Genomic DNA, 26,744 nt, shown 5'->3' on the forward strand with positions numbered 1-26,744 from the left:
TGCCAATGTATTTCCCCTATTTTTAAACACAGGCTCATTCTGAAAATGTAGTGCCGCAATTATTTCTGGAGACCGCAAATTATGTTGCCGGCTGCATTTAATTTTTTTAAATAAACACTACGGGGCGGTATGATGCCGTTCCTTTTGGCGCTTACCGGCTGACCGCTAACCTCCGTGTGGAGGGCTTTCCCGCTGCAACCAGTTTGCCCAGTTAGCTCATCGTGTATGTCGGCGAACTTGAGATGCAGAGAGGGGTTGACCATGAAAATCAGGCGCGACAAAAACAAAATCCAAATCTTTTTCTGGACCGTCGGCTGAGTTTAGGGAAGTAAACGGGCGGATGGGTCAATTGGTAAAATTGGTTGGGTTTAGGGAAGAAGGAGAATGGGTCAGTCGATTTGCCCAGTTAATCATTCAGTCAATCAGTCGGTTGACAGCGGCCTATGGTGGGTTTACGCAAGAAAGGCACGGGAGGAAACAGCACTCGCGAGAGACAACTGAGATGCAAAGAAGCGTCACAGCGGCCTCTCGCGGATTCGCAAAAACAATAACTGCAAAAATACGTGTCTCCCGGGAGGTAATTCACAGTCTCCAGAAAAGTCCACAGGACTTTGTTTTCTAAATGAGCCTGGGTTGCCATTTTTAGTTACATTGCAGCTGTAAATTCCTTACTTTTTTTGCAAATTAATAAAAAATATGGATTTAGTAGTGGTAGTAATTATTTTTGCATAAATGAATAAATGCATAAATGCATTAAAAGCATTAAAAGCATAAATGAATACACAACTTTTGAAAATTAATAGTTTATCCATTTTTCAGTAAATATTAACAATATATTTCAGTGTATTCAAACAAACTAGTTTTATTAAAAAGTTAGTAATTAAAATAAGACTGTGGTTTAAAAATAGAAAGATAATACATTTAAATTCTAATGTGGTACAAAACAAACTACAGAATTTCAACAAAATGTATTTTTTATGTTTCTCTCAATTTTTCTTGTTTATAAAATTTTTTGTAATATTTTTTTCCCTAACAAATTCATGGGTGTGCGCTGATTTTTGCATAATGAGCTTAAATTTCTTTAGTTTTTATTTATTTCAATTGTTTAAATTAGATTAAGTTTCCTTACTGGGTTGGGGCTGTAAGGGCATCCACTGCATAAAATATATGCCAGATTAGTTGGCATTTCATTCCGCTGTGGCAACCCCTGATAAATTATTTCCTCTTAAAACCAGTAGTTTTTCAAGCATACTGTAAAAACGTAGTCAAAATCAGTGGATATTCACCTTATTCTCCGCCGACGAGCGGGCGCTGCCATTTGAATCTTTTTGGCTTGAGACTTCCGGTCTCATTCACTTCTGTTCATTTTTTGACGTTAAAAACTGCTCATTACGCTGCTTGATGTTGCAATTTGATATTTTCTTATTATATTATTCTACTTGGTCTGTATAGTCATGCAAACATTTGTTTGTAGAGCAAGTAGTTTGACCGTTTTCTGCCGTTTATTATTCCTAGTCATTTCTTCCATAGGCGACTAAATCGGAAGTTCTAAGACAATCGCGAAAACAGGCGCACTTCCGCATTTTAGAATAAGGTCAATACACTACATGCTGATTTTAGCCAGAGCCTTTTCCTTACACCCAGTATCCAAATGAATTGTGATTATGATAATTAGTGTCAGGCCTACCCGAGTCCTCTAATCTGATCTTTTTGCAGGGGTTTTCGTCCGAGTCTTCATCTGACATCTCCATTTCCTCTTCTCTCCGTATTCCCATGATCTCTTCACTGTGAGCATTTCTCAGCTCCTAATGAAGCACAATACAGAAATCAAACAGACACACACACGCATCTCATTACTGGCTTCTGTCCGAGGCCTTGAATGATTAAAGATTACATTTTGCACACATTAACATTTCCTCAGCTCTAAATAATTCTACAAGGACACACTTTTATTGTTCCATACGCTGTGTAAATGTGGCAGTAACATGACAATCACACATACTGATGAACATTTTTTTTCAGCATTTGTACTCTAAATTAACCTGGAAACTTTTGACAGGATGAAAAAAAAAACAGGGAATGATTTGGCAAGCACATGTGATTTATTCTTTGACTTAAAAATACAACCCAGAGGGAAAACCGGGGCTCTGCCATCTCAGTGCCATTTGAAAGTTCATTTGTCTAGGTCTGAAAATGGAGCGTAAAAATCACATTACACAAACTTCCAAGCCCACTGATCCTCTGATAGCCATTATAGGGATCAGCACAAAGGACGTTTAATGCCACCACTGTGAAATCTTGCAGATCTGACTCTATAAAAGGGAGTACATTTGAGCTTTACTCTATCAGTGATTGAATAAGTTTTATTCTAGCACTGCGCCGACTGATCTTTCATCGAATTCTTGAAAGCTGTAGTATCAGAGGAATACAAGTGGAGTTCTGGATTGTTGCTGATATTAAATTTCTCTCCAATTCACACAATATCACTTTACAGGCTTCCCACACCTTTTGACCACTGAATTTTCATTACTTTTTCAATGGCGTTTCCAGTCATTTGAGAAAAACCTGATAAGGTTTTTAAAATTCCTTTCTTTCACAAAGAGCAATTTCCTGCCAAAACACAAGGGAAACTAAGGCTAGTTGTCACACTGGGACACTTTTACAAGGTCAAGGAACAATAAGCAGTCCAAAACGTTTTCATTTTCCAGTAGTGATTTTGTGCTTTGGTTTAAAATACCAAGGTTATATTTATACAACAGTATAAGGATATATATTTATAAGAGATGTGAGTTCCAGTCCATCAGTATCTGTTCATCTCTTACTAAACAAAAACGACAGACAACAAATTTGCAATGGACACTTATTCTGGAATCTACCAGTGGCTTTGATGTATGTTTCTATAGTGGTTAAACATAAAAAAGACTTGTTTTGGATATATCTAATGGCAATATGGTCTCAATCATGAATTATTTGTTCTAGAGCAAAGTCTTTTAAAGATTCCACCATTTCATGGTCACAAAAATGGTTAAGACTTTTATATTAGAAGAGATTAAAACCAGCATTGTCATGTGATATACACAATAATTGTCAAGCTAAATTATTAGGTTGAGATTGAGCCTGAAATGAGTGAATATAGGAATAAAAGGAATCGATCATACGCATAACACAGCAGTGCCACAGTTTTTCTTTTTATATAGTTGTAATTTAGTGTTTGGTTTGGTATGGCATTTTGTGAGGTTAATACTGGAGAATTCCCAGATGCAGCAAAGTAATATAGCCAGCAATATAGATAATTAACCTTGAACAAAAACAAAACAAGTTTCTTTGTTTTGACATCTGTAAGACATTAAAATTCTCTATATAATGTAATGGAAAATGTAAACTTGCACCACTACTAGTTCTAAAGTAGTGATATTTTTGTTTCATATAATAGATGTTCAGATCTTCAACTGTATGATACTATAATGTCAACATGAACCAAATCTGAAGCTGCATTTTCACTGCACACGGAATTCGAACACGACTGTTGGAATTTCGCCCCCTTGTGGCAGTCGCACAGAATTTTCAGTTTTGCCGCGCACCATGAGAGAAAATTCTCGTGGATTCCATTTGCCCATTACATTTAAATCATGGTGTTTAATATATTTTGCGTATCTACAGTTTTTTTTTTTGTCTTTTGAATCTATTATTTGTTATCAGGTATAATATTTTGGCAGTATTATTTTTTGTTACGTTTTATATAATTGTCTTATTAATTGATTAATTTTTTTTTTTTTTACCCTGCTGCACTCTGTCTTTGTTTACTAATCTGCTTATCTTTATTACCTATTGTATACATCTTGTACTTTTATATCTATTGTAGTAGTTTATTAAATCTGATAATCAAAGACAGGTCTTTGTATGATAACCCACTTCATTTCATATGTAAATTTGTTTACATTTTCTTAAATCAAAAATATGAATGTATCATATTAATTATAAGGCCATGCTTTATATAAATAATTAATTTTATTGCTTATGTACTGTTTTTGTGCATTTCAAACAAATTACCGATTTTTTTTTTAATTAAAAAAATAACGAAAAAACTACTATTTGTTGCTTAGACAACACTGGAATACATCACATCTGGTCAGCTGGTCACATACGGTCTTGTCGCCAGAGTTAAAATATTTTAACTGATTTGCAGCTCAAATTGGATCTGAATTATCTGCATACGAAGATGATCGGAATTTCACACAGCTCCTAAACTACTCTCTTTTGGAAATGAATCACATCCAGTCTGTCGCTTGTTGTTTGTCAATGGAATGGCGGCTTGAGAATTATGGTTGCTCTGAAGAAAAAATGATCCCTAATAAAGTGACTTAAAGAGACTAAAGAATAAAGAGACGCCTTTCCACTGTACACGATATTCAGACACTACTGTTGGAATACGCCCCATTGTGCCAGCCGCACAGAATTTCAGTTTTGTCCCGCACCATGGGAGAGAAACTGGATTCTCGCTGTGTCCGAAATAAAGAAGTGCAAATGCAAGACTCTTTATTCTCCATCCGTTTACCATGGTTGAATGAATGAATACTAGAAACTCAAAGACCACAAAAAATTTGGAGGAAATGTGGAGACATTAAAATATATATTTTTATTACTCATTTCTAAATAGAAATGTTTTTATTTATAATATAGACTTTTTTCTGATCAAAAAGTAACAGAAAAAAAAAGTATTTCTCATCTCGTGCACATGAACCTGCTTAGGAGCATTGAAATACATCACATCCGGTCGACCGGTCTCATATGGGCATAGATATATACACTAGATATCGCATACAGACCCCGAGCATGCGTCAATAGAGCTGGAACATTTGTACAGTGCTCACATTACAAAATTCATTCAACCACACTAATCAAAACTCAAGCCAATGTGAAGATGCTGGACTTTGGCACTCTTCACGGTTGAGTAACGAGCAAACAAAGAAAACAAAGCTCAAAGGCAGAACATTTCATAGGTAAGATTTATTTGATACTTTTTGTATGTTACAAACATTTGTGCTAAAAAGTATTGATGATAATAAAGTCTCTTACTGCACTGACCATAAAGCAAAGTAGCACTATCTGGCACTAAATACTAGTCTTTTGTTAGTTTTGTTAAATAAAATAAGTAAACAATGTAAATGAAATATGACAACAATATACTGCGGTGCTAGAAACTTATATTATTGTCAGCTAAGTGAATGAGTCGATGATAACGGGGATTAGAATGAGAAGTGAAAGCAGGCGTGTGTTTTAATACATGCATTAACTCAAATTTAACAGGGAGGGAGGATAATACATTTCCATGCACACTAAAAACTTTGTCGGCAACGCCTGTGCGATCACTTATCCACTGATATAGAAAAGTGATGTAAAATGATAATTTTCATAGCTTGAAAAAATTTTTCCATACTGACCACGATCATAGATGTATGCATAAATGTTTACATATCTTGGGCTCTGGATGGCCAGTCCCACATTCATTTCAAGGGTGCTCTACCCTGTACTAAAATGGCAGCTCTATTGATGCATTCCTTCCAATAGATAACAACAGCATGGGCGACATCTAATGTAAATATCTATGGCATACAGTCGCAGGAGTTCAAATATTTTAACAGATCCACAGCTTAAATCAGATTTGAAATTACTGCCTAAGGAGATGACCGGAACTCTCTGCAGCTCCTGGACTACTCTCCATTGCAAATGAATGACTTCCGGTCAGTCACTTGTCATTTGTCATCTGCAGTGGAAAGGCGGCTGGAGAATTATGGTTGCTCTGAAGAAGAAAAAACTGTCCCTAATAAAGTGGCCTGTGTTTGTAAATAAAAATTTTAGATAATTTTGATAAATAATTTTGATCCAAATGTATATTTACTAGCATATCAACTACATAATCTGCCCCTAGTTTTAAATCTAAACTATATACTGTATATAAAGCATGTTGCATCATGTCTTAATATCTATATGTTTCCAAAAGTTTCCAATAAATTAAGTTCAGGAAAACCTCAAAGCACTATATTAAACTTAAAATAAAACAAATCTTCACAGGGGTGGCATCTTTAAAGGCTTCCACTTCTCACAGCACCAAAGTCTGCGCCCAACGCTGATGTCTTACCTCTTAGCGACTGTGAACTGAAATGGAATCCTTTCATAGACTTGACTTAAAGCAATTAATCAATACAGTCAGTGTATTTCTAGGATTAGGTTTCGGTCCTCACATCACTGCTCATGATATACAGCCATGGAAAAATTCAGATGGCTGAAGGAAAGACTGCAGCTGGAATCTATCACCACTGAGGGATTTTTCTTTTTCTTTTTTTTATTTCAAGGTTCATTAAGTATTCCGTTTGCGCTAACATGAATTTTGCATATTGGTGATGTTCCATTTTATGAATATAGATATTCCATAATGCAAATTCAGGTGGTTAATGTTGGAAAGATTCACATTGTAAGTTAGCTCACACCTCCGCTTTCCTTCCTCGTAGAGACCTAATTCAAATGGGATGAGTTATTAACAATTAATTTAGGCTAATCACTGATGAGCATCGTTATAATCCTGCCAGTATCTGTTGCCATGGCAGCAATGGAGGTTCTGTCTAGGTGGCAATTTCAAGGAGAGTTCTGATGCACGAATAAGGAGCAGAGTCTAGAAACGTGCATGTATTTGCTATGTGAGGGCCCTGTATAAAGCCTGTATAATGAAAAGCCACAAGATACACTGCCATATAAACAGCTGCTGTGTCAGTGTACCATGTAGAAAAGGGGTCTCAAACTACTATTGATGTCCACTAGTCAGGTGGAGTTGAACAAGAAGTTGAACAATCACATCAAAAGTCTTTTATTATCGTAAATGGTAAATATTTTGCCTGTCAAATACATTATAGTGCCCCTATCCAAGGTCAAAAACTACTTTTCAGCTCATTATTTAAAAGCTCCAAGATGGCCAGTTTGATAATGTTTTTCTAAACCATTCCTTTATGTTAGCATACTCTGCTCTGATTGGTCAAATGGTCAAGTCTGTTTTGATTGGTCTATTGTTAACAGCACATATATAGATGCATATATACAGTTGAATATAATAAATTATATGAATATGATATATACAGTTGAATATGAATTTAATATATACGGTTGAATTTAGAATTATTAGCCTCCCTTTGAATTTTTTTTTCTTTTGTGAAGAATTTCCAAATGGTTTAACAGAGTGAGGACATTTTCACAATTTCATATGTCTGATAGTATCTATTAATTTTATTTTGTTTTTGAGAAAGTTTGGCAAGAAATATATATATATATATATATATATATATATATATATATATATATATATATATATATATATATATATATATATATATATATATATATATATGTTTTTAATTTTTAACCAATTTAAGGAAAAAATTATTAGCCCCTTTAAGCTATATTTATTTCGATAGTCTACAGAACTAACTATCATCAATAACATATATATATATATATATATATATATATATATATATTTATATATATATATACAGTTTTGTCAGGCTCTCGAATTTGATTGGCTGATAGTCGTGAGATATTAAAGCAATATCAGCACTCGTACAGCCTCTTTACCCTTGTGTATTACTCCGTTCACACTAGGACTAAAGAGGGACTAAACAGCTCACTACGGTTTGACAAATTTTGTTTTTGAGGCTTTTTAGGTGAGAATGTAGTTGTTTAGATTGCAACTATGCAGTTTAATTATAAGGATAGTGCCTAATTTAAATAATTAAATTTCGGAGATTCAGCACATTGGCGGCCATTAGCCTGTCCTACTGAAAAGATCAAAGACAGTTGACAATCAGCCACAAGATGGTGACAGCAATCGCATAAATGCGATATGCGCATAAATCCTAAATGGCACACTAATGTTTTTTTACTAGGCGGAAATTCAAACCGTTTCCCTAATGACGTTTGACGGTTGCCAAATTAGTGAAATAAATAAAGTTATCCAACACGTGCGCCTGATAGCACCGCCCCTTCCGCTACATGAGCAAACCTGTGATTGTTGAGTGCATGAAGTGTCCATCATTCCACACTTCATTTTACCGGCTGAATGAGTGCATCATCCGGGTAATTAAAGTGCACTTATTATTTTTAGAGTTTTTAGTGTGAACATACTTACACTATTTATACTACAAAATGGAGTAGAATAGTGCATAAGTATGCAATTTGGGACGCAGCTAATCTTTCTCTTTTGTATGTTGTAGTGATGTATTTATATCATAGTAATCTGGTAGTGTTTGTTTTGCTTTGGCTTTTTTGTGGTTAATTGTTGCGATATCACGACTGCAACAGAGAAATACTGGAAAATCTTTGTAGACTGATGGCATTTCATGCCATTCAGCCTAATAATCTTAAAATGTAGGCAAAATCACTCAATCATTCCAATAGCTCTAAAGTGACGTTTGTGAAGTAGCAACAGTTTCTGCTGTTCTTAAGGTCAGCTGCAGATGTGAATGAATGGCAGAAGAAAGTACTGTAGTTTCTTGAACAAAAGGATTTTTAAGTAGCAGTGCAGTATGGCTGTACAGTGGCGCAGTGGGTAGTGCTATTGCCTCACAGCAAGAAGGTCGCTGGCTCGATCCTCGTCTCAGTTGGTGTTTCTGTGTGGAGTTTGCATGTTCTCCCTGCATTTGCGTGGGTTTCCTCCGGGTGCTCTGGTTTCCCCCACAATCCAAAGACATGCGGTACAGGTGAATTAGTAGGCTAAATTGTCTATAGTGTATGAATGTGTGTGTTTGTGGACGTTTTCCTGAGATGGGTTGAAGCTGGAAGGGCATCCACTGCGTAAAAACTTGCTGGATAAGTTGACGGTTCATTCCACAGTGGCGACCCCAGATTAAAAAAGGGACTAAGCCAACAAGAATGAATATATATATATATATATATATATATATATATATATATATATATATATATATATATATATATATATATATTTTTTTTTTTTTTTTTTTTTTTTTTTTTTAATAAATTGTCGTACCATTAAGTGGTGGAAAATATGTTGCTCTCTTTATTTCAGATGTTGCCATGGTGACTCGTAATATCTGCGCTTTCGTTGATAATGCCTTTTTATACTCACGGTGTGTACGCTTAACTCTGAATGGTCTACACAAAGTTGATTGACCTAACTCAGATCAGCTATTCTGAAATTGAAAACATTTAATCTCTCGGTAAGTCAACTCAGAGTTCAAGTTTAGACTCCGAGTTGGTTGAACCTCCTTACTGAAACAGACCCCAGGACGTTTCTCAGTGGCATGTTTAGATCAGCCAATCATACATTTTTCTGTTGGGCTCATGAATGCAAAGGCAATATGTGTTTAGTTATCACTGAATCTGCCCAAGATTTCTTAAGCATTTGTCTTTACAATTAATACTTCTTTTCAACATAATGTTGACAAAACAACTTATAGGTTTCAATTTTATTTTTAAGTAGGCTTTCTTTTCAGTGGGCAGCCAATAAAAATCATAGGTGGAATTATTATGCAATTTTGCTATGAATCTACACAGCCCAGGTGCAGATATGAAACATGAAAAATTACAATTAAATAACATGAAAAATTACATGTAATACTTGTTTAAACTACTTATTTAAAACGAGCTGAAACGACACAAGTCTTGAGTTTTGTTTTGGGACAACTTAATTGTTTGACGTTCAATCTACTTAAATTTGTAAAAACTGAGCTAACTTACTGGAATTCCAGTTTCCAATTGTTTTAAAGTGTTTTGACTTACTTTTAGGACACAGGGAACTTATTTATTGTGTACTTTGATATATACACCTTTTACATTCACAAATAGCTACATTACACACTGAAATAATGTATATTTTTTGAAAAAAGCATAATAAGGGCACCTGAAGCCCAAACTAACACAGAAAACACAAATTTTTCAATGGCATACAGTAGTTTGAAACCCCTGATGTACTGTGGAGTGAGCATGACAAAAGTGGAGAAGAAATACCAACCTCACACTGTTTTCGCCAAATGTCTATGTTCTTGCGCTGCGCTTTTGAGAAATGGTCCCATGCCTTTTGCCTGGTGGCAGCGGTGAACACAGCCGTAATCTGCTCAACTTTGGTGGGTAAGGAAGTCAGACAAGACAAGCCATTTATGTAGAGCTCAGCATCAGCGCCAGCTAGAATCAGACGCATCAGGAGCCCCTCAAACCTTCTCCGAGAGGCCCCTCATAGTGTCTGTTGTACTTACATCTCATTAGCTGCTGTTTCAGTTCCTTAGGACTGAGGAAGGCAACAGTCTACAACGAGGGATCTGGTGGTTGTACAAATAAAGTACTGAGTGTTTGATGTCAAACATTTGTTGAGGATTTAGCTCAAAATGTGCACTTCTTTAGTTTTGGAAATTAGATTTGCCTTAGGATTGTTGGATTGCACTGATTGTAAACTGTTGCCTGCTATTTATTCATTTAGCAAACAATCATCTTCTTTACTATAAGTGGCATAATTATCAAATACATTATAATCATGCACACATGGTGTTGAAAATATCTAACTTCTGTCTGGTGGCCAATTTTGAACTCACGTTATCATTCAAGCAAATTACACTTTTTGTTTGAATTAACACATTCTCACACTCGACCCGTCAGATATTGATATATATCAGTCAGGACACCTTCTCGTCCCACTTTAAGGTTTGGGGTACCATTCTGTTAATGTTTTAAAATTCACAGATTCCTTTGTTGCTTTAAATGAAAGAGCTTCGTTGTCGATATGCTGGCATGAAATGAATCTGCAATTTTATTGCGATAATTAAAAGCCATTTTGTGTTACATTTTTGACACTTTTGGGGTGTGAGATCTTCAGTAAACAGTCAAATCTATTTAATTTACATTACAAACATGTTTATAAGCACATAAACCAGCTCCTAGCACTAGAGTGAACCATTTGTCAATATAAAACACCGAATATGCAGGCAGATGCAACTACAGTTGCAATTTATAAAACAAAATATAAATATTATGAAGTGTCAATTTATAAGAGCAAATTTATTTCTTGCAAATGATGAAATTACCATCTCTGTCACAAAGTCAAATACTGCAGCTAGGAAAATTGTCTTACATCAGCTTTAGTTCTCAAATGCTATTGGCTCTCTCAATGTTTTGTGACCGATTGTGTCAAATGACCCACAAATAAATCACGTCTCACTAATATGCTTTTTTTAAATCAGTGGATATCGGATAGCTGGCTCATTTTCAACTATTAAAACATTGTAAATTACATCACATAAAGACATCACATTACTTCAGGGGGCTTGGATTGCAACATGACTTGTTTGCCTGCAATAGGCACTATATATAGGCACTATTTGCCTGCTGTTTATTTATGTTGTTCAGAAGTGGGTAGATGGGGGTTTCGGTCCTCCAAAATAATTCTGCATGTTAAAATACATAATAAGTCTGCATGTTTCTGTCACGACAACTTTCTGAGCGATTTAGTATGGTAATATATATGTATATGGCAATGTTGATGTGTTTGGTCTTGGTAAAATAGATATGCTGCTGCTGCTGCTTTATATATTATGGCAGAGCATGTACTGAGACTAATACACTTCTGCTGCAAATATACAGTCGAAGTCAGAATTATTAGCCCCCCTGCATTATTAGACCCCCTGTTTATTTTTTCCCCAATTTTTGTTTAACAGAGAAAATATTTTTTCAACCCATTTCTAAACCTATAGTTTTAATAACTCATTTCTAATAACTGATTTATTTTATCTTTGACATGATTACATTTAATCATATTTGACTAGATATTTTTCAAGACACTTCTATCCACCTTAAAGTGACATTTAAAGGCTTAACTAGGTTAATTAGGTTAACTGGGCAGGTTATAGTAATTAGGCAAGTTATTGTATAACGATAGTTTGTTCTGTAGACTATCAAAAATACAGTTTAAAGGGGCTAATAATTTTGTCCTTAAAATTGTGTTAAGAAAAAATAAATACAGATTTTATTCCAACCGAAATAAAACAAATAAGATTTTCTCCAAAAGAAAAAATATTATCAGACATACTGTAAAAGTTTCCTTGGCCTGTTAAACATAATATTTATATTTATAAAATATTTAAAAAAGAAAAAAAAAATCAAAGGGGGCTAATAGTTCTGACTTCAACTGTGTATGTATGTATATATATATATATATATATATATATATATATATATATATATATATATATATATATATATATATATATATATATATATATAAAACCCTTGTTGCAGACCTAAACATAGGTGGAGCTGGGGTGGTGGAGGGTCTCAGAAAAATGCAACGCAACATTACCGAGTAGAGCAACATGATCGTTTAAAATGTTGAGGAACAAGCTCAAAGGCTGTTGAGATGACAGCAACCAATCTCCTGTGTCATATAGTTAATGATTTAGGAGCAGATTAGCTGACCTATCAGCATACATGCAAATCGTTTAATGTGATTCATATTATGAATGACCAAAAGCATTGAGCGATCTGGAAAGTCATAAAATGATTCACCTGGGGTACCCAGAGCATCACAAAGCAATGAGAAGGTGTCCAGAACAAGCTCAATATGTGACAAGTCGAGAATGAGGATGTAGTCTCACCTGTCAAGGCCACAAAAAAAGATGAGTGAATCTGACGTTGGCCTACCTTTTAGTTAAGTTGAACATCTCCACATCTGCTCTATGGTCAGAGTGCTTCCACTGAGACTGTACTTACCCAGGGCTCTTCTATGGGCTTTGGTTATAGTCTCAATGCTGTCTGAGCATTCCTTACATCTTTAGTGTACATTAAGATTATGTGTATCTGCAGTGAATTGTGTGAAGGAGACACTTTGGCTTTGTTCCAAGACTACCGAGCTGCCTCGTTGTCTATTAATGTCTACTGAAAGCTGCTGCCTTCTAAACAGCACTTATAGTCAATTTAAACCTTTACATGCGAGAGGAGATTACACTCAATTAACATTAGCCTTTTGCTAAGCTAACAGCAACATAAAAATGATACCAGTTGTTGTGCATTACATTTCTGATTCTCAATAACTGGCATTCACCAACATCCATGTCAATGCGGTAAACTATTTTAAAAACACAACATGATATCTCTGATTTGCTTTGTACAGTAGTTTGTAGAATTACAACTACCACCATTTTGAGCATTTATCAATAGTATTGATATCACCTCATTGGTAATTACCGCACTATTGTTGACCTGTTTGTTGTATACATTGTACATTGAAATGTAATTTTAATAAGAGAGATCATATACAGGTAATATGCTAATTTGTGACTTTGGACCATGAGACATCATAACATCTTATGTTGGACAAGTATAGTCAAAAATAGATTCAAAATAATAGATTTTTCTTTTATTATCAAACTCATAGAATATTAGAATTTTAAGTAAAGATTATCTACCATGAGGATATTTTGTAAGTTTGCTTCTGTAAATATATTAAAACAAGTAATCGCTAAAAGTAGTATTGCTAAAAATCTGGACAACTTTAAATGTGATTTTCAAAATATTTAGAATTATTTAGTTTTGACATCAAATTCCAAATTTTAAATTGTAAAAAATATTTATAGATCAATTCAGAATTATTAGCCCTTCTGAATTATTAGCCCCCTTTTATATTCTCCCACAATTTCTGTTTAACAGAAAAACAGAAAGAAGATTTTTTTAACACATTTTAAAACGCATTTTAATACCTCATTTCTAAAAAAAACTTATTTCTTTTATCTTTGCCATGATGGCAGTACATAACATTTTACTAGATATTTTTCAAGATGCTAGTATTCAGCTAAAAGTGTAATTTAAAAGCTTAAAGGGGTGGTCCAAAGTGTATTTTTAAGGCTTGATTGTGTTTATTGGGTGCTAAGCAGTATGTACTCATGATTCATTCGTAAAAACAATTAAACAAAAACATAATAATTTTTTTTCATATATCTTACTTCAATTATATAAAGCTACTCAGCTAACATGAAAATGACTGTCATGTTTCCTAGTTCCTCTAAAAGGCTCGCCCTGAGCTAGCATAATGTGCTGTGATTCGCAGATCAGCTCCAAGTCACCAGGAAATCTAGCATGCAATTTGCCGTTGTGTTAATACTGTCAGTCAGTGTATCCATATCAGTTTGAGTCTGAATCGGACAGAAATTGGGCTGTGCGGGGTGTATGCACATAACCTGAAGGGTTTCTGACATCATTAACCTGGATGTATTATTTTTTTTATAGTCCCCAAACTTTGTTCACTGCAGGCTTTGCTAAGCTACAGTAACTCTGTAAAAGCCAATGTCTCCCTTTGCATTGAACTTTGAGCGTCTAATTCAGAGATGCTATTTAAGTTCACACAGCTTCATTACACATCAACTGGAGTTTAAAATTTGATATCGTAGTGGACCACCCCTTTAACTAGGTTAATTAACTAGACAGGTTAGGGTTATGGTTTGTTCTGTAGACTTTTGAAAAACAATTTGCTTAAGGAAGCTAATAATTTTGACCTTAAAATGTTTTTAAAAAATAAAACAGCTTTTATTCCAGCCAAAATTAAACAAATACAACGTTCTCCAGAAGAAACAAATATTATAGGAAACACTGTGAGAAACTCCTTGCTATGTTAAACATCATTTGGGAAATATTTTAAAAAGGACACATTTAAAGAAAGGCGAATCATTTTGACTTCAACTGTATATCGCTGCCAAATACTATATTTATTTATTCAGCTTTTAGATCATATACTAGGCTTAGATCATAGAAGCTCAGGGGCCCCCAGGGGTACTATTAGGAGGCCACCAGATGCCCAAACACCCCTTTATCCCCCGGGTCTTCACTTTCATTCATAAAGCCCTACATGGTAATATATGCTGTTTGTTCAAACTACTTATTCAAAATAAGATAAAACAACACAATTCTTGAGTTTTTTTGGGGGAAATGTATAATTGTTACTGTTCAATTCACTTAAATTTGTAAAAAAAAAAAAAAAAAAGAAGTTAATCTAATTCCTTAATGTTTTCTGAACAGAAATTGATTGTGTGGAACGCAACATTTTTCACAGTGTATAAAATGGTTCCCTGGAGAACCAAGACTTCTTAAATTACGTTTGTCTTAGGTTTTATGCAAATTTTAAGACTGTATGAATATCTTGGAGTTTCCATCATATTTTATATGATAAAATGTGTATAAAACATGGATGGAAACCATGTGGTTGATCACCATGAATGTAAATTCTGCATAGTGGAAGTTGCATGGATTCTTTTTTGGAATGACTAAATTTTGAAAACAAAATTTTCAACCAATTATAGAATTGACACAACAATCATTTCTTTCAGTTTTGGGGTGGTTTTTATAATGCATAAAAAGGTCACATGTGATGCTTTTAAATTGCTATGTACATCGGCAACTTGCTAGGTTTTGGAACAGAGCCTGTGTCTTGCTAGTTACATTTTAGGTCATGTAGTGTAGTGTAGTTCTAGACAAACACAAATACACTCCTACTGGGACTACAGTTATATCAAGATAAGCGAGTAAAGTCCAACAATTAGATCAGAGACTGAGCCCACTTAAGGATGGCTATATCATCTCGCTCGGCACAAAGGATGTGGCGTCGTCATAGCAACACAGGATGAGAATCTGATAGTAGGCAATTGGTAGAGAAACAGTAAAGGCTGGAAGGTTTCTTACATTGTGTGAGGATGGCAAGCAGGGAATTCTTAAAGTGTTCTTTGGCCAGCTCCATCTCCTCTTCGTGCTGCGCTTTCTCACTCATTAGGCGCCGCACGTGGCTGTTGGCCGACTGGATCATGGAGTAGAAATGATTCGCTGAGCGCCGGTTCACCTCGCCTCTGTCGATCCACGTGAAGAGCACTGCCGTTGCCTCGCTGAACTTGTTGTCATCTAAAAAATAAGGAAAACTGTAACATTGTTTTCAAAGCATTGCTGGTATACTCTTAGTATACTTTGTTGGTTAGACACAACCAATGTGTCAACATTGTGCTTCACATTGGGTTTTATGTTTATTTACAGTTGTGTATTGCATTATGGGAGTTTATCTCTGCTCTGTACAGTTTTGATGTCAAATATTCAAAACTGCAGATTAACAAAGTGACTTTTATTGGGATTTTAGTAGTTTGATACAAGATATTGTTTAAGAAATAATATAGGGAGAATTAACTCTCAGACTCAACTTTATTATCTTACTTAGAGAAACTAAAATGGCAGCAAGGTGCCATGACACAGGTGAAGTTTCATGTACATGTTACTAAAGTATTACAACAAAACATACAATAGGGGAGCGCGGGGCGCAAAGTAACGATGGCTTAAATGTAACAGAGTTTTAAGGTATTTGCTCAGGGTTAACCATGGCATGCTTCCGAGGTTTTCACCACAGTGTCGGCAAATGTCTTCCGGCTAGTTATTGAAACATTTTGCAGAAATTTGGATGAGAAACACAGAAGAAACCATATTTTACAGCATAAGAGTATTTAATATTATACTCAATATTATTATTACTATTATTTTTTTAAATTCTGTTAGAGTATGTTAGTAAAATCTTATATTATTGTGATTACCGTCTTCTAGGCTAAAAGATGGAACCATTTTGAAATATGTAAGAAACACACAGTGACTGCTAACCGGTTTTGAGGAAAATACGAAACACAGCGGGGTTAGTTGTAACAGGGTGTTACAATTAAGCCACACACTGTTAGACACCAATTAAACAAACAAAATAATTTTTTTGAAATTTGATTGTAATGTTGGTAACTTTTTAAATAAAAATGTTTTTTTTAATAGAAAATATATATATTGCTAATAATTCATTAAATGCTTCGTATAATAATGGATAATAATGCAAATAGATTCAAATCTGTGTATCCAATAAACAAATAAATACATAAACATATGTGCTATGTAGAATAAAAAAAGAAATGAGCCATTAAATATAGCTATTATTTAAAGTAAACTGAATTTAAATTATTTGTGTGTAATCTGCCTTTAATGCATGTATTACAACTAACCCCCTGTCTGTTGTCCACTTGCCCTGCAAGTAGAGTAAATAGTAACATTTATATTCCTGGCACTTTTGGGAATACTGCACAGAAACCATAGGTCCGGTGATCATAATTCCAGTGCTCATTTGTAGGAGACGCTTGTGTCTAACCCTATTACTTTGTTCATTAATTGACCATCATCTTTTAGATCAGTGCTTCTCAAGATCGTGCTACCCACTGCGCCAACGTGACACCCTCAAAAAGTATTTTTTAAAATCATTTGAAGATTTCAGTGCAAAAAAAAAAAAGACAAAAAAATAGACGAAAAAAAAAAAAACAGGATTAAAGTGAATATTCTCTCTACTGATCAAACCTGAAAAATTGCCTAGGCAACAACAACAACAAAAGCAACACTAGGATTAATATTGACATGATCAAATAACTTTTTTGTACCATACAAAAAAGGAGGCATGGCACCCAACCACACCACTAAACCCAACCATCATTGTCGGATAAGCAAATCGCAATAAATTGTACGAATGAGATCATACAAATTCATATTAACCACTAAACCAAAAAGCTACGAATTTCCTTGAGATCGTGTTGTCCTCAGGCTCCAGTTTTATGTTTAATGTTGATTGTAATAAATCAAAGAAAACAATTTGGCATTGTTGTTTTTAAGTTATATATACCATGATTTTACCAGTCTGGACTGCATGGAACTCGGCATTTTTTACAGTGTATTTATTGTTTGCAGCCTCCGACTTCAACCTCCAAAAGACCTTAGCAACATAGACTTTTAAAAAATTTAGTTCTTTCCTCAAACTCCGAAACACCTACACCCTTCACACTTCAAGATCTCTTCCAAGGTTATACAACATTCATAACTCGCAAACTTTGAATCTCTGTTCAAACTGCTCAAGGATTCAAACAACACAAGACTTTCAAGAGCTTCAGAAAACAAGACTTTACCAGACTTCAGACTGCAATTGCTGGAGCTCAAACAGCATGATGCTAACAATGTCGAGGTCATGGGTTCAAATCCCAAGCAATGCATACACTGACAAAATAAAGCCATTTAAAAACTCCAGTATTTTTCTTGATAAACTTTCACTTTTTTTTTAAGTGGGTTAATTTTATATACATTTTAGAATGACATGCAGCATTCCCACATGAAAAGAATACTATATTAAGTTTAGCAAATTCCAAGGTGTGGTTACTGTAGTAAAGCGTACTAAACATTATAGGTTTTACAAGTATTCATTTTATTGATGAACAATTTTCATCATAACTTTAAAAATAAAAATGAAGTGATGATGATGACAACTTTGATCAAATATACTGACATTTTCATTGACTAATGACAATGACACGAGAATGGGTTTGAGGGACGTTTTTTGGAAAATATCCAATCAGAATTAATCTTGATGTGATGACATTTAAAAAGTAACTGATCACATCATCATCCATGAGGGCGTCTGTCTGATTAAACTATAATAAAATGGCGACAAAAAGAAGATTCACATTTGATAGACAGTAACAAATCTAAAGCAACATCAGCATGCCTGGGAATCATCCCGAAATTTAGCAAGGGTAAACTCAGATCTTTTTAATTTACTTGAGTGTTTGTTGAATTGACTCTGTTAGATTGTATATTGAAAGTTATTAAATTGGTCAGTCTTAAATTCATATTATCTTGGCATTCTTTTTTGTGAGGAGCTGTTTTTTTCACATTTTATTTTAGCTGCGGCTAGAGTTTATCTAACCCGCTAACTCACACTAGGTTAACGCGCTGCCTGCGTCTGCCTCGATCGTCATGACAACATTTACATTTACAATGTACCTCTACCAAAAAAAATAATAATAATAATAATAGTTTTAGGGAACTGCTTTATTGCTTTATTTAAGTGATGTGATTATTTCTTACGTCTGTAAGGATGTAATGATACTGTAGTGCTTTAAGCTTCGCTTATCAGGGAGTCGCATACACTGCGTCACAGTAAAGCGCACTTATATTTTTTACGTACATTTTATGCTTTATAACTCCTATATGTGAGTTAAGAGAGCCATGGGACTGAGTGCACATTTTACAAGATAATACATTAACATTTGCCAGTCATATGACATTATTTATTTAATCAGTGCTATAGCTGAGCACCATGCACTGTAACACCAACTACAACAGTAAAGCTTGCTATAGGCTGACATTGCAAAGTGAACTTTTAATGGCTTGTTTAACAGACTGGTTAAAAGACGTGTAGTTTACCTTGTTAAAATAAAGGGTTTGCTAAATAATTGCACAATCCTGCATTCTTAGACGGCTACTGTTCTTACATGTGGATTGATTGCCAACACATAATTTTACATAATTTTACATATTATTATATAAATTAACGATAATTATAATTTTTGGTCTTCAATGGAAAAGCTATATTCCACATTTTAACTAGATTTTTTTTAAATCAAATTTTAAGTTGATATAATTTGTATACATGAATGTATACAAGATTTAATTGAATTACATTAAATTAAACCAAATTTTAGTCAACTAAATCTAAAATAGATTTAAATTTAGTCAACTAAAATAATATAGAAGACTAAAACTAAAGTGGAATTTTTGGTCAAAAACTACACTGTAAACTCCAAAAGTCAACTTTATCAATTGAAATGAGTGTAGTTAACTCAAAATTGACTAGGAGTTAATTATACTCATTTGAAAACAGTTTTGAACTCTTCAACACAGTGTTGAAGGTATTCAGTTAATGAAATACCTCAGTACTTCAACTTAAATGCAGTAACAGTCACAGTACTCAGTTTTTTATTTTTTTTATCTTTATTTTTTTTAACTCAAATGGTTTGTAGCAATCGGTTTTCTCAAACGGTTTAAGTTCCCTTAACTTATTGGATTTTACAGTTCTCAGTTGGTTTGAGTTCTCCTCATTTATTGGGTTTTACTGTGCTCACATTGCTTTGTTTACTCTAATGGATTAAGTTCACACTGTTCATTAGCATTAGTTTGTGAACTCAAATGGTTTGCTGCAATCTGTTTTCTCAAATGGTTTGAGTTACCTTACCTTTTTGGGGTTTACAGTGTAAGACTAAAACAAAATCAAAATTTGCTGTCAAAATTAACACTGATTTTACAACACTAATAAATGATGCAATACTGTTAACTGTAATAAATACTGTAGCAGACTTTAGTATTTAATATACTAAACTGTGGTGTATAGTAGTATTTAGTATTTTGTCGCTTTTTTATATCCTAAACAACCATGCCATGACACATAAAGCTTGATTTTCTTTTTCTGAAAGTATTGGAGAGTTTCCTTGGCTGTGTTTTGGACCATTGTCTTGGTGAAACGTCCACCCTGGATTTATCATCCTGAAAATGTAGATGTTGGACTAAAGCAGCTAATATTCATTTACAATTACAACGAGCAGAGAGTTGCTGAATAACAACTGAGAGATTTCAGCTGCTGTCTGGGCTTCACTGCCGTTCTACACCCACCGTTCTTCATGTGTTCCTGCATCATTTCATTAAATTATGCATAACTTAATTTGTCAACCATTTATATTTGTTTTCTTTGTGTATATCTTTACCTGTTACCAAAATTCGGTGAAAATTTCAAGTCAATGACACATATAGAAATATGTTTTCTGAGAAAAATGTTGACATGTTTAACATTTTCCCTATTCTATCTGCTCTATTGTTTACAAAATAATTATTCATAGAAAAAGCCAAAAAAAAAATCCACAGATTTTGTCTGGCCCTGCACACAACCCACATTTATATTCTAGGATGGAAATACAAGGATTAATCAAGCCCAAACTGTCAGTAAATGCTTCATTTTCACAACTAAAAATTTGCTGTCAAACGTCTCAGTCATAAACGGGGGAGGCGTTGCTTATATACACCCTCGATTGCATCAGCAATGCTGCCCAGAGATTGGCTGTAAAAAGTCCTGTGGATCAGTTTCCGACAGCCAAGAATACTTAGTGTGAGCTTTAAAATATTTAACCGTGTTTACTGTATTTTAGACTCTAGAGTTCATACAGTACATCCAATTTCAATAAACGGGATCATTTTCAAGACACCACACAAACACTGTTTCCACCTCAGAGTTCTGCCAATCCATCAAGCCTTTAACATTCACATACATTCATAACATCACGTCTCTCACATATTCATTTGAGATCGCGTTCCTAGCTGACAGCTGTTTTCTCCTGCTGGGACTTGATTACAGCCAGTGGTGATGGTTGAGCTGTGCTGGCTGCAGTGTTTTCCGTGCTATTTTCTCTGGAGAGACTTGCTTTCATTTCAATGAGGGGGACTTGTCTGCAGCCTCCACCTCATCAGCAATCACAGCACTTCCCATGTCAAGCACTTCCCATTCTCCTTGCACGGAGCTTCCCGAGCGCTGTCTGTACTGTACGTCCTGGTGTTTATCGAACCCAAGAGGCAGCAGACAAAACATCTCAGATGGGGTTTCCATCTTCTGGTGTCTGACACAGTTCTGCTCATGCCTGACAAAACAAAAGCTGTTTTGAACTTAAGCCTTTTTAATAATGGGGTAGCCAGCTTCAGCCCTTCAGCACCGGTAAACTGTCTTTTTATTATAAATTTGCCATGTTTAAGGTCTGATTACTTTAAAAATCTGTGATCTTCACTTCCTGATATATATGATATAAAGTGGGTCTCAGACTGGACAACAAGCACGGCATTAGAATTCCATTTCACCCTGCCATGTCTTTAAAATATCAGAGTTTATTTTACCCCAGTATTTTCAATGAAGTTTCTGAGCTCGCCTGCTGATCCTGAATGTGCTAGTGATTAAACAATCTTTCTCCTCGTTTTATGCTTGAACTAAAAAAAAAAAAATGCTTAAGTCTATTTAATTGAATGTTTTTTTTTATTTAAATTACAACATCAATGTTGTAAAAGGAACCTTATGAAATTGAAAGTAGTCACATTAAGCTTTCTTCGGAAGCTTATTATAGGTCGAAAAACACCAGCTGTACATATACCCCATTGCAAAAAGACAAATAGTTGTTGGCTAAATAAAGAAGCTCTGAATGCCTTATTTTTGTGTGTTTGGAGGCACATTTGTTGTTAATTTTAATGCATTTTCTATAACATTTGAAGATTATGTATATACATTTATTTACAACAACATATACATAAATAGATAGATTATTATATTCTTTCTATTATTACTAATATTATTTATAATTTATTGTTAATACCATCGCAGTTTTTATTATATTGTTTTATTTCAAGGTCAGAGTAGTTTGTTGGCAATTTGTTTATTATTATTATTATTATTATTATTATTATTATCAGACATATATTAAAGTATATATAAGGAATATAAAATGATTCTTATAATTATAAATATTAAAATAATGTATATTTAAATTTATATATTATTGAATTATTGAAATGCTTTGAATTGTTGCATTGCAATGTATTTAAGATTTATTTTTAAATAAAATAAAATAAAATAAATAAATTTGCATATGAAGTGCATATGAAGTAAAAAAAAATGTTTACTAAATAAACTTCATTGTGTCTGGTTAAAAAATAACTTAAAAGTGTAGTCTATGCATATACACTATTTTATTCATTCATACATTTTCTTGTCGGCTTAGTCCCTTTATTAATCTGTGGTCGCAAAAGCGGAATGAACCGCCAACTTATCCAGCACATTTTTATGCAGCGGATGCCCTTCCAGCCACAACCAATCTCTGGGAAACATTCGCAAATACTCACACACACACACTAATACACTAGGGACAATTCAGCCTACCCAATTCACCTGCACCTCATGTCTTTGGATGTTCCCTTGTAGTATAGTTCCCTTGTAATATAGTTCACAATATGGTTGCAAAAGAAAAAAGTATATGTAAACTAGCTTTGTAAACTAGCTTTGTCAGAGTCCTCTTACACTATGGAGCCAGATCAGTCTCAAAAATAATACATTTAAAAAAATCGAATTCATACTTTCACAGCACATTTCACATTTATAAAATCCAGTTCGTAAGATCAATACATGATTCATACACAAATCCAATTCATTTGGCAAAAATATTTGACTTTTACATGTGAATTCACAATTTGCGTGCTGCATTTATGAATTGGATTTATAAAATTTAGTAATTGTGCTGTGCATGAACTTTGTTTTATGAATATATGATTTTTGAGACTGATCTGGCTCCATATCAAAACATGCAGTATGTATGATGTAATGTCTAAAAATTGAGGTTTCAAAAAAAAGAAAGAACCAAAATTGCAGATTCATCTATCTTTGATACATATATAAAAATATTTTTATTTTTAAAATCATTTTATTTTTGGTGAAAAATGTTCTGTATTTATTTACTTTGTGTGAGACTGCCGATTAAAAAAAAAAAAAAACCTTTTAAATTGAAAAACACCATTTCCCTCATGCTCATATCTGCCCGTCCTTCAGCTCTTTATTTCAAATTAATTCTATCCATTGCAGCTTTCTGTCTCTTGCATTTAGAAACACTTTAATGCTATTCATTCAAACGGCCTCGGCTTAATGCTCTCTGGCAAGTAAATGCTCATTGCCACATTATGCTTTCATGGAAAAATTAATATGAGCGATGTTTAAAACATAGCTAATTTCCGGACCATAACTGACACTGACTGAATTGGCAGTAACGGAGCGAGTTACATAGTGTCTGAGTTACAGAAAGGTCGCACCACTGAGTTTTGACGGATTGTGTGGAGATTTCACATTTACATTTTTTTATGAAGGCTCTTATTAGATGTGAGATTGGCAGAGCAGGCTCATTTGAGGGTGGAAATTATTTTTATTCCCGTCAGATGGCATTTTTGCCCGAGGGTTGGGAGAATTCAATTTCCTTTAATTAGCTGGGAAGTTTGAGTGCCACCTTAATAACACACCTGCTCTTGATCTCAAACGCCCAGAGTCCTCCGGGTCTCTTACCAGCTGCACGCGGGGAATTACATTTATATCATTGAAAAAAAAAGGCTAAAATCGAACGTAAAATTACAAAATAAAGCACTTAAGCTGATATTCTAAGGACCTGTGATGGAGTTTTGGTTTAATTGAATTAAATATATATATATGGATATAATAAATAATACTGCTAATAATAATAACATTATACAAAAGCAAATTGTTATGAATGAACTGAAAAAGCCTCCCGAGATAAAGAAGACATAAAAGCAGTGATTTTTCATATTTATGTAGGCTAGAAAATAATGTTTTGTAATATTTTAATCCTTTATATTTATATCCAATATATATTCTTATTATATCCTATATATATCCTTAATATTTAAAATTTTTCATATGTAAAGATATTTGCCTATTGCTCTCTTGTGCGTATTTAGCAGTGCGTAAGCGAGGCGCAACTCTTCGCCAGATTCCTTTTTAGACCAGAACGCCTATGGGCGCACAAATTAGCACTAATACATTTGCTATTTAAACAGCGTAGCGCAACGCCTCAAAACAACTCTTGCACCAAGCTGAAACTACCAAAAGACTATTGCGCCGCGCCTTGCGCCACATTGCGCCGAGAGTATGATAGGGCCCTAAATCTTCATTTAACAACTCACTGATTCAAATGATTCATTTAACTCTCCACTTTACAGTTGAAAATGTCAAGTCCTTTTAAGTCTGCAGTTTAGAACTGATTCAATTTAGCTATTTAAGTTTTTAATTAACAACTCAATGATTCAAATGATCAATTTAAGTCTTCAGTTAACAGCTCAATGATTCAAATGGTTTAAGTCTAAAGTTGGCAACTCATTGATTCAAATGATCCATTCAAGTCTCAAGTTTACAACTCACTGATATAAATAATCTATTCAAGTCTTCATTTTACAACTCAACTATTCAAATAAAACATTCAATTCTCCAGTCACGAACCCACTGATTCAAATGATACATTCAAGTCTCCAGTTAACAACTCATTAATTCAAATTATCTATTTAAGTTTGTAATTAACAACTCCATGATTCAAATAATCAATTCAATCACCAGTTAACAACATAATGATTCAAGGGATCCATTCAAATCTCTGGTTAACAACTTAATGATTCCAATGATCCATTTAAGTAAGCACTTAATAACTCACTGATTCAAATGATCCAATCAAGTCTCCAGTTAACAACTCAATAAATTTAAATGATGCATTCAAGTCTTTAATTTACACCTCAATGATTCAAATGATCCATTAAAGTAAGCACACAACAATTCACTGATTCAAATGATTCATTCAAGTAAGCAGTTAACAACTCCATGATTCAAATAATCCGTTTAATCACCAGTTAACAACATAATGGGCTCTATTTTGATGGTCCATGCGCAAGAGCGCAAAACGCAGGGCGCAAACGCTTTCAGGGCGTGTCAGAACACATTTTTGCTAATTTAAGGACGGGAAATCTGCCTTGCGCAATGGCGCATGGTCTAAAAGGGTTGAGTTTATTTTCTTAATTAATTATAGGTGTGTTTTGAGAATAAACAAATTAGAGCCTCATCTCCCATTCCCTTTAAGAGTCAGCTGCGTCGCGCCAAGAGCGCATTCGCTATTTACAGGACGCAACGTAAGTCTAAGTGGAAAAAATGAGCATTTCACAAGCAAACAGTTAACAGTTTTTTAACAGAAAACTGTTAAACAGAGCATCTACTGCGTGAGAATGAGAGATAATGGAACTACTTTCACATTCGCTATTGGATAGGGAAACCTTTACGCACAGACAACAATTAGTCTATAAATAAATACTTTTGTTTGTTAAGCGCAAATATTTGTTTCAAAACTATTTCTAAATTCAGTTCTAATTTCCAGCAAACGAATAAATGAATAATAATAACAAAATGTCTTTAAAAATCTGAGTTATGTCCTAAAACACTTGCTGTGCCCCTTATGGTCTAAAACCTGACAGGTGGGCAAATCCAAGCTTGTTTTTAACAAAACAAATATAAATATGGATATAATAAATAATACTGCTAATAATAATAACATTATACAAAAGCAAATTGTTATGAATGAACTGAAAAAGCCTCCTGAGATGAAGAAGACAAAAAAGCAGTGATTTTTCATATTTATGTAGGCTAAAAAATAATATGTTTTGTAATATTTTAATCCTTTATATTTATGTCCTATATCTATTCTTATTATATCCTATATATATATCCTTAATATTGAAATTTTTTCGTATGTAAAGATATTTGCCTATTGCTCTCTTGTGCGTATTAAGCAGTGCGTAATTTTTGGAGTTTTGACCGGGTTTGTTTTGGTCTAATGAAAAATCTATTATAGTTTCTCAAAATAGCAACGCGCCAGCGGTCCGCCTTAGCGCGCCTTCCTTTTTAGACCAGAATGCCTATGGGCGCACATATGAGCGCTAATGCATTTGCTATTTAAACATCGTAGCGCAACGCCTCAAAACAACTCTTGGGCCAAGCTGAAACTACCAAAAGACTACTGCGCCATGCCTTGCGCCACGTTGCGCCGGGTGTATGATAGGGCCTAATGATTCAAATGATTTATTCAAGTCCCCAGTTAACTACTCAATAATTCAAATGATCCATTCAATCACAAGTTAACAACACTGGGCTTTTCCTCCCATAGACTTCCATTCATACGTATGCGAATGCATCAGGAAATGCAAGGTCAAGTGTCGCAGGTTGCTGCGGTGCAAAGTTCAAGCTTGGAGAA

The 26,744-nt window shown here is 34.2% G+C and overlaps 1 protein-coding gene across 5 annotated transcripts in view; it reads right to left on the reverse strand.

The window, feature by feature from the left end:
- enox1 (ecto-NOX disulfide-thiol exchanger 1) overlaps positions 1-26,744 on the reverse strand; it is a 260,708-nt gene that overhangs the window by 48,812 nt on the left and 185,152 nt on the right. For 2 of the 5 annotated variants that reach the window (XM_009304587.4, XM_073912588.1), the window contains 3 exons: positions 15,724-15,936; positions 10,022-10,128; positions 1,688-1,805 (listed from right to left, as the gene is read on the reverse strand). In XM_009304587.4, coding sequence (XP_009302862.1) covers positions 1,688-1,805; positions 10,022-10,128; positions 15,724-15,936 — 438 coding nt within the window. Of the gene's footprint in view, positions 1,287-1,604; positions 1,806-10,021; positions 10,129-15,723; positions 15,937-26,744 lie in introns of all 5 variants that reach the window. The other 3 variants (XR_012385265.1, XR_012385266.1, XR_012385267.1) reach the window with 2 other exon arrangements.

This window comes from Danio rerio, chromosome 9 (genome assembly GCF_049306965.1).
Source record: "Danio rerio strain Tuebingen ecotype United States chromosome 9, GRCz12tu, whole genome shotgun sequence".
Classification (NCBI taxonomy): domain Eukaryota; kingdom Metazoa; phylum Chordata; class Actinopteri; order Cypriniformes; family Danionidae; genus Danio; species Danio rerio.